We start from the raw sequence: 14,625 nt of genomic DNA on the forward strand, positions 1-14,625 counted from the left end.
ACAGGTTAAATGAGTTTAAGCATAGGAGTGTTTTAAGAAGTAGTTAACTTCATGAGTGCTGCAGTGATGGGATATCTAGGTTTATGAGACAAAGGAGGATGTTGATGTTAAAGTATGTAGGCCTAATTGACACATCAATGCTATAAAAGTGGAAATCATATCCTTAAGCAAGGATGAAAATACAGACACCCATTAGCTCGTGTAGGTTGTAGGCCTACTGGAGCAAAAACTGAACTTTCAACTTTAAAAGCCTGAATGGCTACGCGGTTGTCAAGGCAACCTAACGTCAACACAGCTGTTGTTAAAGGTCTCGTGCTTCTCCTGTCCGGCACCGTGACAGACTTTAAATGTCAGAAATGTCATCTATAAACAGAAAGTTGATTCAAGCTCTCGCTGAAACAATCTCAAAACAAGTGAAGCATTGTAAGTATTTATTTAAAATGCATATTATACATTAGCATTATGCTAAGCTGCTCTAAACAACTTTCGATATGCCTTAGATGTTGCAACTTTGTTTTAAATGAGCTCCACTTGCTTGCATTAACCTGTAGTTTATTTCGGCTAATACAATTTTATTTGATTTACTCCAGTTAATAAAGCGGAAGTTGAATGCCTTATTCGAGGATTTAATTATCTTCTGGAGCAGAATATCTCTAAAAATACAGCAGGCGGACTGGACAGAGGGAGATTCAGGAGCATACTGCACGACATGTTTGGGATGACCGACTACATGATAATGGATGGAGGTATCTGTATGATTAATATATATATTTTCTTACATTTGCTTGGGACCCTTGTATGCTGGAGACAAATGTGCTAGATGGCAAATATTTCAACTTTATTCTAACTGACAGAATATAGATGGCCTACTCAGTAATGGATTGTTACTTTGTTACTAAATGCCCTCAAGTCTTCAGGACGTTTGACAAAGACAACGATGGCTCAGTCAGTGTGAAAGAATGGATTGAGGGACTGTCTGTTTTCCTTCGAGGGAGTTTAGAGGAGAAAATAAAATGTAAGCTCTCAACCTTACTTCCAGACTCCTACACATGAAACTCACTTACAAGATACCATCCAGGTAATAATTATTTCTCTTTGCATGGCTCAGACTGCTTTCAGGTGTATGACCTAAATGGTGACAACTACATCTCAAAAGAGGAGATGTTTCAACTGCTGAAAAACAGCCTCAACAGACAGCCCACAGAGGAAGACCCAGATGAAGGTATCAAAGACCTGGTGGAGATCACACTCAAGAAGATGGTGAGTGGACGGATGTTGCCGCCCTGTGGGTTTACATGTCTATAGCTCTACACAATTCTATATGTATTCTCTCTCTTAACATATATTTTGTAGGATCACGACCATGATGGCAGACTGTCGTTTGCTGATTTTGAAAAGGCAGTGAGAGAGGAGAATCTTTTACTTGAGGGTTTTGGAATCTGCCTCCCTGACAACACGGTAATCAGTATAAAGAGCTGTAAAAAAATGTATTCAATTCAAACAGTATAATAACTTTGGCATTTCTTTCTCTTTTTTTCCAGAGTATTGAGACATATGAGAGGCATTTATTTGAGGAGCAATGGGAACGTTGAAGAAATCATGTCCTTTTTTCTACATACTCTTTATTAAAAATGTTAATAGCTGTTTGCATTATGGTGCAAATTGTAAATTAGAAAAAAGTTGCCTTGGAACTGTTGGAATCATCATTCTCAAAAGTAGCAACAGCAATCACAGCATCTGGCATCTTGTTTGATTAAATCCGACGTCTAGGTTTCACCTTTTTCTCCACTGGTTTGAGATCAGGTACTGCTCCCACCTGAGAAAAACAACAAACTGTTTTTACTGGAATACATGAAGACAATAAAACTACAGTTAGAACACTTCTGGTTGTGACTTACCTGTTTCATTGTGTTCCTAATAAGGCTTACAGTTGTGTTTAGAGACTCATCTATCATGTCCACTTTCGGTAGATCTGGGAGCTTTGGCCCTATAAGAGGCTCATTGTTGCTTGTGTCATCAGTTACCATGTTTTCCAGAGCCACTTCCACTTTGCGTTTCCTGTTCTCCAAATGAGTGGTTCTCGGGACAAATCTGACAGCAGAACTCTGATTTGAGGTGAGTCTGTGTCCTGGGTCTCTGTCTGAAGAGGTTAGAGTGGAGCTTGAACTCGGTCTTGGCTGCTGTTTTGTGTCAATGATGGCATTATGTAAAGTCCCCATTTTGTCTTCTGTTGGTACAGTTCCAAATTGATTGATATGTCGGTAGTGATACAGTTCCTGAGGAGGTAACGGCAGTAGAGGAAAGCCTGAATAATGGCTAGTTTTTGAAGTGTCTCCTGTGTTTATTTTGTCAGAGGTTGCATCATGTCTGGTACTGTTCGTCCTTGATGTGGAAGCTGTGTCCAATGACGTGGGCGTCTCATTTACTGCCTCCTTCTGCTGTTTTTCTCTTGCTTTGTAAAAAAAATAAAACAGAATTAAAAACATTTAACAAAATGTTGTAGTTCATATTAATGAGCAACTTTCTTTTAGAAGAAAAACTGTCAAAAGATCAGAACAAACATTAAAACGCATGTGATGAGGGCTACAAAAAACATTTGGGTGCATTAACAGATCTGAATTAGCGTACTTCAAATAAAAGTCCATTGAAGGAAAAAGAAAGAATCCCAATTAGAATTGAGCAATTTAACTTGTGAGTTAAGTATGTTTCATTTGAAAGTGAATAAACATTTGATTTTGAAGCATACCTTTATTGTGAACGGCCCTGATTACATATCTCCTCCTGTCCTGCAGTTTCAGCCTGGTATCCTCCACAGTCTCATATTCTGGAACGTAGCACACATGCAGCACGCCACCGTAGAAACTCTTCTCATCCATGCGTCGTTTGGCTGCTCTGCAATATAAAACAATGTAAGCAAAGCCATCCAGGAAGCTTTTCTATGATTCTCTACAGCCATATTTTTTGACAGGGAAAGCTATCCTGAACCTGGCACTGGTGAGTTTTTGGAACTTGACCAGGTAGACCTCCGTGAACTCCTCAGCCGGATACTCGTCCAGGGGCCTGTACTCCTCCACGGCTCCGTACAGGGCACACAGCTGGATCAGCTCTGTCATCACTCCAATAGCTGGGACTCCTTGGACCATTAGGTAACGCGACTCCAAATTGATGGTGTACACCTAATGATGCAGAACACATTATGATAAAACTTTCCCTACACATTTGTAATAGTAGGTCGTTTGTTATTATTGTGTCTAGACCATAGACTGTCAAGACTCTAGGTCAGGGGTGGGCAACTGGCGGCCCCCATCAACCCTCAACGTGGCCCTCAGGTCAATTTCTACATATCAATTAATTGGAAACATGAAGAAAAACATGACAAAATCTGCCATGAAATAGTGAAAACCAGGAATATGTCCATAATAATATTTGATCACTGGTATATGTTGAGTTAAATTTGAGACATAATTGACTGTAATCGTTTTTGCATCCTACTATTTGGCCCCCCTGGCAGTGAGAATTAAATGAATGTGGCCCTTGCTGTGACCAAAGATGCCCCTCCCTGCTCTAGGTGGACAACAGGATATATGTATCGTCTTGGGGTCGCACTAAGATACATTATTTTTCTTATTGATACTTAAGGTATCCTTACCTTAACAGCTTTCGCATTTCTTCCCTCTCTATATTTTGGTCGAGAAATACACACTTTCCTCTGTTCATGGTGTTTATAAACCTCTGGGACGCCCCAACAGCCTGAATTGTTGTTAGCTGGTGCCGCCATGATTCTGGAAGCAGTTTCCTGTTAGCATACTTCAAAATAAGAGTTATTTGTCTTTTAAAAGCCGTGAATCCACTGCGTCTCCGTATGTAGGATTTTATTTTGAAGAATAGTACACTCAATATCAATTTATTTGGTCTAGTTGGGCACACATCGAACACATCGATCGACTTTGAGTTTGTTGCACATTTAATGTTAGCAGAGAAACCAGCTTTGTGAATACGGAGCTTGTCCTATGAATTATGTTTAGTAATCAGGGCATTCAGCATGTTACGGTTGTTTTTAGCAACTCAAAGAACTGCTTTCTTCACCTTCCTTCGAGGTTGATATCACACCTTTCACTAAACGAGGTAAGTTAGCTTAGCTTGTCAGAGTAATCTTATACTGTATAAGTGTTTACTTTGGATACAGTGTTGTGAAACGTTGAGAACTGCTGTGTTTCCTGAGTTGTTTTTAGTTTCTAATAGAAGAAATTAAACCTGCTTTTGATAACAATTGTATTAATCAAAGTTATCTTTCATTGGTTATGTTTTTAAACACCTCAGGGTCAGGTTAATTATTTAAACATCCTCACTAGCATAACTTTTATAGTGACACACATGACCCATTACAGTGATCATCAAAGGATTTGATTTACAGAGTTCACATGTCAGTGAAGTATTGCCACCAATAGCAGTGGAATAATCAATCATTGTGGTTCTTCTATAGTCTTAATAACAAATCAGGTAATTATGTAACATCTTAAAGATACCAGTGGAGGGGGCTTTATGTTTATGATTATTACTATTATTTCATTTTTGACGTAATCATTTTTTGTAGCAGTTCCCCTGAAGTCTCACTTGGTGGAGACAACACTTTAAATTTGAGATTGAACAGTCACTGCAAAATCTTTTTACCCTTTTTGCTGTAATATATTAGCATCTTATTAATAAATTCATTATAAAACTTGCCATTTTCAGAGAGCAAGAGTACAAAGTTCCCATGACAACTTTACAAGCCTTTCTCCTTTTCAGTTGGGAAAGTTGCTGTGGAGAACATTATCAACCATCCTCCTCCAGTTTGACCTTCTAACACAGGACCTGAAAGTCAGGCGGAGTTAGGGATGCTGAAACAATCTGTAAAGATATATAATGATGTCATGACATAAACTTGTGGTTTTTGCTTTTATTAAAAGGCTAGGATAACATAGATGTGCTCGTTTTAACCAACCTGTGAGGCGCTTGAAAACAATTTTTTGTAACACCTCAGAGAAGACATGTGAATGAGAGATGACCAAGTTAGATGTCAAAATGACTGAAATTATGTTAACTCATTTGATCTTTTCGGCAAAAAAAGGGAAAAACTTATTACTTAGTAATAATAGTAGTACTAATTTTGATGGATAACTCGTCAGGGCAAACAAAAATTATGCTTTGTGTTTAGAACCAAGCATTGGAGCTATCCTGGGGCAATGGCTGTCCTGTATTCCTCAGCTGGACTCAAAACAGAACCTCATTGGACCTGGACAACCATAAAGTGGAGCTGTGTAGACAGCTTGGAGAAAAGCTGGGTCTAAAAGATGGAGAACAGGTATGTATGTTCAAAGAAACTGAATCCCTTAATGAGTTTTCCACCTGAATAATCTATAAACTCCATCTAACATATCCTCACTGTATTTTTCAGTGTTTGTATTTACTAACGGGTTGTGTGGTTTCCCTCAGGGATTTCTGAGACCATGTCATCAGGTCTCATCAGTGCATCAAGTGTTTGTGGAGCCTCTGTCATCTGATGACTGGGAAATCTTGGTGGGTGTTACTGGAGCATTGTGACCTAGTAATTTGTTTCCTGGGAGAAAGAGTGCTGGAATAATTGTAAAGTGTAAAGAGGACTTATTTAATAATGGACTCAGATGAAAACAAAGAGTATGTCAGTTTGAATGGACTCTGAGCATAATTTCTGAGAAACCACTTGTTTCCTGTGACTCATATCTCCAGGAGCTCCACAGCGCCGCTCTGGAGCAGCAGCTGTTGGATCAGATTAGAGTGGTTTTCCAAGACGCTGTGTTTCCTGTGTGGGTGGACAGCCACACAGCCATCTACATCCGAATAGGTCAGAGTTAATACAATAGTACATATTTTGTTTAGTTGCAAATATATTGTGCAAACTGTTTTCTTTGGTCAACAAAGCATAATCAATGTTTTGTTCTTAACTGTGCAGGATCGCTTTCGCCGGCTGTGCCTTATGGTCGCTTGGAGACGTTCACAGAACTTGTCGTCTCTCCCAAGAGCCGAGGTGGAACAGACAACCTCAGTGGCTCTCCAATAAAAGCTGAACAGGAGCAGCAATATATAGCTCAGTACCCCCCCTCAGGTCCATCTCTAGAAAGTATCTCCACAGTCCCTCAGAGCCAGCAGTGGGGTGGAATAGCCGATATGAAAAGCCTGCTAAGCTACCTAATAAAGGGAACTCAAGACCGGGTGAAAGAGCCTCCACCTATACCAGAACTCCCTGTCCTTCTCACTGACTCTGTCTACAGAGTTTGCGGTTCACCCCCAGACTCTCTCTACACCATAAGTCAAGTTGCAACAGGCGTTATTCATTTGTTTCCGTGGAGCCAGAGCTTGGACGCTGGGCCACCAGGAGGCCAGTCTTCTGTAACTTACGGCCTGATCTCCAAAGTTCCCTCCCCCAAAGAATCAAGAGACAGAGCTAAGCAGGCGATGGAGAAAAAGAAAAATGCAGCAGTTACTAAAGGAGCTGCAGATGGAGAAGGGAATAGGAAAGAAGAAGAAGCCATGGTGGTCAGGGTAGTTTGCCATGGTATTGAGAAGCTAACAGGCAAGGACAGAAGTCTCAACAAAGGAGAGATCCACAGTGGAAGAGTATGGGTGAGTATTTTTGGCTTATAGAGGAATAGTTGATTTATTTATCCACAAAAGATATAGTTTGACGTGCTGTCTTTAGCTTCCTGCTTTTCATGTCCTTCTATGAGTCTCTTGTAAAAATTTAGATTTTTTTCAGATCCCACCACCCCTTGCCATCAGGTTGAATATCATCCAACATTCAACAGTCAGAATTAAGCCAGTCAAATCAACCATCAAAGTGGCCTCCTCAATTCGCCTACAGCCCCTCAACCCCCTGGTGAGTGCTGGAGCACCAATAAGAGGTTCCAGTGTGGTGCACATAACTACATTATTCAGGCCGCTTATTCATTCAGCTAATTATTTAAGCTTCCTCTTCCCCTTATTTCCTTGTGACATTTTTATTAAGCCTGAGCAGGATGACGAGGAGATCCAGACGGCTTTCCTTGGTTGGCTGCACACTCAGAGTCATGAACCTTTGGCCTGTCTGACTGCACGGTCTGGCAACATCCTCCTACATGGAACTGATGGTGATTCAGAAGCACTCTCTTATGATTACATTCCAAAGCGGCTAAAGACCACATCTTGCTCAAAGTGAAGTGATTCTAATCAGCTGCAAACAATAAAAACACAAAATAGTTCTCACAACTTTTTGCTTCTTTTTTTAAATTTTTTTTTTAGCAAAGTTAGAGTTTGAATTAACTGTGCTGAAACCAGAACCAGAGAGCGAGCCTCCTGACCAGCTCTTTTATCTAGCACCCGCTGTTCTTCAGAAGCAAGATATACAGGTACGAGCATGCATGTTATGCTTTGAGATAGAAAGCTTTGTGGTTAAAAAAACGTTCAAACTTGCCACTATGTTTCACCTACAGGTCAACCGAGAGGAGGCGACCACGCCTGCTGTGAAATCCTCTGAAGCACCCAAACCAGAGCTATCCTTACTCAGTACTCTTGGGTAAGTGTTGAGTCATATTGTGTGTTTATAAATTGTTTAAATAAGGATTTCTTCAGCAAGCCTTTGTCTTAATATCTGGTACTACTTTTTTCTGTTCCCAGTGGGATTGATGAGCTCAGCAGAACCGGATTCGAGTTCATCTCACATAGCCTTCTGGGTAGTCCCCTCTCAAGAGAGCTTGGTACCTCTGGAAGAGGACTCAAAGGAGGAGCTCTGCTTATCACCGGGGCTAAGGTTTATTTAAACTTTCTATTATTGCTTCAAGTAAAGATGATTCTACTTTTTACTTTTACTGAGCATAAATTAAAATATCTGCAATAATGCTAAATAACTGCTGAAGCTGCTGGCCAAGTATTTCAATGCATTTTTATCATTACCAATAAGTACTCTATGTAACTTGAACTGCATTGTGACAGGGAAGTGGAAAGAGTACTCTGTCCCAAGCCCTCTGTGGAAAAGCCAGAGCAGATCTGGATGCACATGTGGAGGTGGTGAACTGCAAAAAACTTCAAGGTAAAAATATATTCCTTAAACATATCAAAGAAAAGTATCTGGAGACATTTCTTAAAGAATCTGGGATTTTTTTTCCTTTCAGGCAAAAGGGCAGAAACAGTGAGACATATTTTGCAGGATGTCTTTGAGCAGGCGGAGTGGAGGCAGCCTTCAGTTGTTCTACTTGACGACCTGGATCACATGACTGGAGCACCAACTTCACCAGAACACGAGCACGGTCCTGAGGCCCTGCTGCAGCTGCACATAGCCCAGAGTAAACCATACATTATTTATTTATTTATTATCTTGTATAAGTGTTTTTAAACGTTATGCATAGCAACAGTGTGCTCTCCCTCGGTAGATCATCGTTGTTAAGAATAACAAACTGTTACTAAAGAAAGGCAGATGGTTCCTAGGGATGCGGCTCTTGTCACAAACTCTGGAGGACTACCTGTAATCATATCAATCTGCAGAGCCTGGTTAATTTGATGTCGCTCTAACTGTAGATTCCTGATTGGACTATTTGTTCAGCAGAAGAACAAAATCATCTTTAAGTCAAAATAATTACATCTTTTCAAATGATTGATTCCCTTAGTAAGTTGCAGTGAAAAAAGAGGGATAATGTATGGTGAGTAGGTGGAGGAACCCCTTCCGGGTGCATCAAAAACAACCTGCTCACTAAAAATGATCTTATACTTACATGTCGGTAGTCATGTATGTGCACTAACAGGATTGTGAATAACCACAGGCCTTGATACTGATACTTCTTCGTGTGTGTGTGTGTGTGTGTGTGTGTGTGTGTGTGTGTGTGTGGCTGCAGGTCTGTGGGATGTGGTGGATGAGGTCCTGATTCACTCCAGCCTGGTGTGTCTGATCATCACCAGCCAGAGCGACCACTCCCTTCACCCCTCTCTGACTGAGGTGCAGGGGTCCCACTTCATCCAGGGATTTGTACACATTCAGCCACCCGACCAGGTCAGCAAACAAGTGCACTAACACACAAGAACACATTTGTAAAGGTGAAAAGTTTAATAACAGATGTTGTTGTTTTTGTTTTGTCGTAGGCTCAGAGAGCAGAAATCCTACGTCGTCTTATAATCGGGAAAAAAAGCCTATCTGAAGAGAGCTTCCAGGCTCTAGACCTGGCAGCTGTTGCCAAGGAGACACAGGGATACACACCCCAAGACTTGGTACTACTTTTGGAGCGGGCAGTTCATGCCAGCACTGCACAAAGAGAACACAGTGACCAGGGTAACACTGATGAAAAAACTTCAAGTTGTCTATTTAAAGTTGACTTACATGTGGTCTTAGAGGTTTTCTTGATGTTTCTCATTATTTGTCTGTACTCTGTGTTTCAAAGGCATGTGTCTGTCTATGAGGGACTTTGTGCAGGCACTCAAGGGATTCACACCTCCCTCGTTGTGGGGTGCAGACCTCCACACCCCGAGTGGAGTGGGTCTTGAGAGAGTTGGGGGGCTGAGGGAGGTACGACAGCAACTGATGGACACCATACTGCTCCCTGCTAAGGTCAGTGTAACTAACCATAGGGTCAGCTAGTATAGTATGTTACATGATGATGGAAGCACAACTGTGGCTGTGGATGAAATTTCAGTTTAGCCACAATTATGATCACATTATGTTAAATATTACAATAGTGATGTAAAAATAGCGATTTTGCGGTGTCGGACATTTCCATATTTTCCAATTTACATTAAATCACAGTCGGACTAAGGACCTTTCTCTCCACTCATCAACAGATATTACTTATGAAGTGCAAATTGCAGAAATGATTCTTCTTAATAACTGATGTCTTTGATATGTTGTAGTATCCCATCCTGTTCTCAAGTCTTCCCATCCGCCATCGCTCTGGTATTTTGCTGTACGGAGCTTCAGGTACAGGGAAGACCCTTCTGGCCAGAGCTGTGGCCAAAGACAGCGGTATGAACTTCATCAGCATCAAGGTGGGCTGAGCTTTTACTTAAGAGAGGACTGTTTCCTCCTAAATCAGAGCAGTGTTTATCGTTACTGACACAGGACTTTAACCTCTCTTTAGGGACCTGAACTTCTGAGTAAGTACATCGGAGCTAGTGAGCAGGGAGTCCGCGATGTCTTCCAGAGGTAAGTGACCCGCAGACCTTTATAGTTCAAAACGTTTCCTTATTGAGAACCGTCAAATACTTGACGTCATTGACAGCTTTAAAAATGTAACTCTCTATGTGCCACAGGGCACAAGCTGCCAAGCCGTGCATCCTGTTCTTCGATGAGTTTGACTCCCTGGCTCCGAGGAGAGGCCATGACAGCACAGGCGTAACCGACCGGGTGGTCAACCAGCTCCTCACACAGCTAGACGGGGTGGAGGGTTTGCAGGGTAAGTTGGACAGCAGTTAAGTACATATTGTATGCTCTGTACATAAGAAATCCATTTTTAAAAGCCAATGACAAAAATCTGTTAATCAGGCTTGCGGTCGTGTTTTTATAGGAATAACATTTATTTACCTTTTAGATTAAAATCAGGTAAGACTGATGTCACCCTTATGTCTGTTGGGCAAAAATTAAGCCACTGGGAGCTTTGAAGCCAGGTAAAACAATTTTTAACTGCAAGCCCTCTGTGAGTTTATGTACAGGCAGACGTTTCTGTTAGCCAGGCTAACTGACTGCTTTCAGTCCTTTCAGCTCAGCTAAACCTCTGACATCTCCAGCTTTATATTCACTGGATACACATTTGAGTGGTATCCGGCTTCTCATCCAGAAACTGTGTACATGTATGTCCCTGAATTATAACCTGTACATTTAGAATTAATAAATAAGAATCTTTCATGTTTATATTTGCAGGAGTGTATGTGCTCGCAGCCACCAGCCGACCAGATCTGATCGACCCAGCTCTGCTTAGACCTGGACGGCTCGACAAGTCCCTCTACTGCCCCCCTCCCGACTTGGTCTGTTTGAATAAAATCAATCTTCACTTTAATAACACGAGACTTACTCCCTTTCAAAATGTGTCTGTGTAGAGCTAACCTTAAAGCACTAAAGAAAAGTCTTCAACACAGACCCTTGATCTTAAATCTAATTATTGACAATGTTTCCTCTTGTGTCTCTTTCCCAGGAGTCCCGTGTGGAGATCCTGAAGGCTCTGAGCGCTGGTGTCACCCTGGGTGCTGATGTTGACCTGGAGCAGCTGGCAGCAGCGACAGAGCAGTTCACCGGGGCAGACCTGAAGGCTCTGCTCTATAACGCCCAGCTGGAGGTTGTTCATAACAGCCTGGGCTCAAACACACTGCATGTAAGTCTGTAATACTTAAAAGACTAGTCACTGAGAAGCTGTTAAAGGGGAGCTGCTTTGGGCTAATGAAGTATGGAGGCAGGGAACTGTTTGCCATTCCATCTGCGAGTAGAGCAGTCTAGACTCTTTTTTTTTTTGGTTTCTCAAAGCTAACAAATGAGGAGTTTAGTAAGCATCTGACCATGTGAGAGAATTTCTCTACTTGGCAGTTCACAACCGAATTTGACTTACAATTAGGACAAGCATAGTATTAAATAAAATTAACAGGAAGGGCTAAAAATTGAAACCAAACATATCTCTAACTGCAACCACATAGTAAAGAAATTCACTAGTTATTGGCAGCTGTGAAGCCTTGTGTGCTTGTGTATCAAAACTTTGGCCGTCGTTTTCAGGAGCTGACCTCTGGCTCAGAAAGCGACATGAGTCTGTCCTCCATGATCTTCCCAAACAACAGCAGTGGCTCAGATGACTCAGTGGGTGAGGGGGACCCAACAGGCACAGGTCTGGACCAGTCCATGGTTCTTCTGGAGTCCAGTGAACTCCAAACAGAAGGCGAACAATACTGTGGCAACGTCTGGAGGCTTTACTTTGGAAGCTCCTATGAGTCAGAGTCGGGGAATTCTCCATTTTTGGGACTGGTGAGTGGTGCTGGAAAATAACAGAAGGTTTTTGATTGAATGAATTTACCTAGCATTTAATCATAGTCAACAACAATCAAAACATGAACATCCACCAAGCCTGATCCGACCCCCACCTCATAAGAGGAGTGCAGTGTCCTTACTTATTACTCTACTGTATAGTTAATTATTAATACAATTGTTGTTACTGAATTACAGTCAATAATTATGAACATTTGTATTAATTAATGCAGTTTTTCTAGGTGTCTCCGCCTTTTTGCGAATGTGCTTACATGCCTATTTAATTTATTTAATTTATGTTCTTAGACGCTGACCTGATTACTTAAAGAAACACTTACAGTATGTACACATAACAGCACAGTGTGGGTAATTACTATGCTCAATGCTGTAGTTCAATTTAGAAAACTGTTTTCCCTCTTGTTATTTTGTTGGGTTTCTTCCTCCAGTGTCAGAACTCTCAGGTCGTCTCTGGACCAAACTCCACAACCCATGACTCTAGCAGACTTGGTGTTCGTGACCCTGGCAGCTCTGCTCCTCCTGCCTACATGTCCTCGCTTCAGAGCGGGTATGAAGAGCTTGCCCCGGAGCAGCTGGAACGCCTGCAACAAGACATGAAAACTATCAAGAACAACTACAGGAGGACCAACGTAAGTGAAGACACTGGACAGAAGATGATCCAAAACGTGTTGCAGTCTAATCATTTTGTTTCTGTTCAGTCAGTCATATCAGCTAGCTTAATATGCGCTAAACTTCTCCAGTGACGTGTGCTGTTATTGCTCAGGTAGGCTGCTACTATGTGCTTGATAGCTCTTCCCTTTGTTTGTAGGAGGAGTCTGTCCGGGTGCATTCAGCCTCCAGCCAGCCGGGCCTGCTGCTGTGTCAGGCTCACCTGAACTCGGCCCTGACTGTGACCAGACCGTCTCTTAGCAAAGCTGACTGGATTAAATACACAAGACTGTAAGTACGCAGCACAGAGGACTGCAGTGATATAAATCACCCAAATACTGATAGCTAGAGCTCATTATTATAAAAGCAGTTTGCGGTAAAGGAAGTAAAGAAATCATTTCACAGTGCTCAATATGTTTTGGTCAAATTTGAGATTATAGCCATTCAATTGGCTGCAAAATGTATCAAGCATATATTGAGCGTTTAGAATCTCAGCTACGAATGGAAATGGAAAAAACATTTGACAGATAGGTGTTCAGAGCTGTTGCCAAGAAACAGCAACAGAGGAATATGAATCATTATTGTTATCGTGCTCTCAGTATTCTGTTAATCAAGTGGAATTACTTTGTTCTGCATTTTGTGAATCACTGGAAGTCAGAGCTAAACAGAAATAGCACAGTCAACTATATATAACTGCTGACTCATCTTTCATGTGTCAAATGGAGGAATACATGATCAATCTATTAAATTAAACTATTACTTTACTATACATGAACTGTCTTCTCTTCTTTTTGAAGGTATGAAGCGTTTGGCGGTGAAGGAGATGGCAAATCGATTCCCTCAGTCCCGTTTAAACCTGGGCAACGTGTGACTCTGGCTTGATCAGACAAATAAGTTTGAAATGTGTTATTTTAATGTCTTTAAATCATTGTCATTAATAATGTTAATTATTTCTCATTGGCATTTAGCATTCCAGCGATTAAAAGACAATGTGAATGAAGAATTGAATGTCTAAATGTTTTCTACTGATTTAACCTTGAATAGGATATTCATTCACAATTAAATGGAATTGTAATGCATTGTAATTACTGTACATATCTATAATGTATAAATGTAATTTTTTTTTAAATTAAAAAAGCTAATCTTTATGAAGAATGTTCCTGTTTTACTTTGTAATTATTTATTTTTCAAATGTCTTGAAACTTAGTTTTGACTCAAATGACGAGCATTGTGCCGTGTGTTACTGCAGGAATAATCTGGCTAATTAAAGGTCCTGCACAACAAAACAGGTGTTTTCACTCAGGCTAATTACTCTTCCGCTTGGCTGAAGTTGGTTGAAGCTGCGCTGGAAATTAGACAAGGTCATCAAACTTCAGGTTTTTAATGAGAATGATAAAGCTGAGGTTAAGTTTACCTGCCCTCAGAAGTGACTTCACATTACATCACAGCCTGAGGACACCTCGACGGCACCGAGGAGAGGTCTAATTAGACAAAGTGGAAACACCTGTGTGGGTGTATCATGAGCGTGAAGAAGAGGTTTATAATTAATCAAACACAAACAAGTTATAAATCTACTGAGGTTGTGACTCTTTGAGATAGCTTTATTATATGTAATATCAGTTATATTTAATTGTGCTGAAACTCTTTTCATGATTAAAACTAAAACTACATATTATCAAGCAATAATCCATGATGAAGTCTGACAAACATGTGATATATATAAACCAGTTGAGAGCACATCATTGCTTAGACTGATTCGTCTATTATCGTACTTTGTTGTTACTGCTGATACTACAAATACTTTTACCATTATTACTGGTATCATAGCTATATCTATATTATTCTTATAATCTCTCTGTTAATCTCTATTCATCTCTTTTATTCTGCATCTCCCTCTATCCCCTCTGAACCCTAAAACAGTTTGGCTGTTCAACATGAGTTTGATTCTGCTTGAGGTTTCTGCCTCTTAAAGGCCTTTT

The 14,625-nt window shown here is 40.8% G+C and overlaps 3 protein-coding genes across 6 annotated transcripts; 2 read left to right on the forward strand and 1 right to left on the reverse strand.

Moving 5' to 3' along the window:
- The first annotated feature begins 278 nt into the window (after positions 1-278).
- clxn (calaxin) lies at positions 279-1,692 on the forward strand. Of its 4 annotated transcripts, none has more exons than XM_061058782.1 (6): positions 279-423; positions 591-752; positions 911-1,015; positions 1,109-1,260; positions 1,354-1,458; positions 1,542-1,692. In XM_061058782.1, exons 1-6 carry the CDS (start codon positions 348-350, stop codon positions 1,590-1,592), a joined length of 651 nt encoding a protein of 216 aa, XP_060914765.1. In that variant the 5' UTR covers positions 279-347; the 3' UTR covers positions 1,593-1,692. The 4 variants fall into 4 exon arrangements, with proteins under 4 accessions (XP_060914765.1, XP_060914768.1, XP_060914769.1 ...); XM_061058785.1 differs by having other exon boundaries at positions 591-746; XM_061058786.1 differs by having other exon boundaries at positions 287-423; positions 647-752.
- rbm48 (RNA binding motif protein 48) lies at positions 1,673-3,804 on the reverse strand. Its single transcript, XM_061058781.1, has 5 exons — positions 3,650-3,804; positions 2,986-3,176; positions 2,747-2,892; positions 1,899-2,452; positions 1,673-1,816 (listed from the first exon to the last, which is right to left on the reverse strand). The coding sequence occupies exons 1-5, from the start codon at positions 3,776-3,778 to the stop codon at positions 1,754-1,756; spliced, it is 1,083 nt and encodes a 360-aa protein (XP_060914764.1). The 5' UTR covers positions 3,779-3,804; the 3' UTR covers positions 1,673-1,753.
- Positions 3,805-3,916: 112 nt separating this feature from the next.
- pex1 (peroxisomal biogenesis factor 1) lies at positions 3,917-13,808 on the forward strand. Its single transcript, XM_061058773.1, has 24 exons — positions 3,917-4,125; positions 5,198-5,344; positions 5,476-5,559; positions 5,749-5,863; positions 5,972-6,642; positions 6,776-6,895; positions 7,025-7,145; positions 7,297-7,403; positions 7,488-7,570; positions 7,672-7,804; positions 7,987-8,083; positions 8,166-8,336; positions 8,883-9,037; positions 9,127-9,313; positions 9,423-9,589; positions 9,889-10,023; positions 10,116-10,180; positions 10,288-10,430; positions 10,895-10,998; positions 11,166-11,342; positions 11,735-11,980; positions 12,427-12,627; positions 12,807-12,937; positions 13,444-13,808. Exons 1-24 carry the CDS (start codon positions 4,018-4,020, stop codon positions 13,526-13,528), a joined length of 3,753 nt encoding a protein of 1,250 aa, XP_060914756.1. The 5' UTR covers positions 3,917-4,017; the 3' UTR covers positions 13,529-13,808.
- Positions 13,809-14,625: the final 817 nt, after the last annotated feature.

The sequence above is a fragment of the Labrus mixtus genome, chromosome 16 (assembly GCF_963584025.1).
Source record: "Labrus mixtus chromosome 16, fLabMix1.1, whole genome shotgun sequence".
Lineage (NCBI taxonomy): Eukaryota > Metazoa > Chordata > Actinopteri > Labriformes > Labridae > Labrus > Labrus mixtus.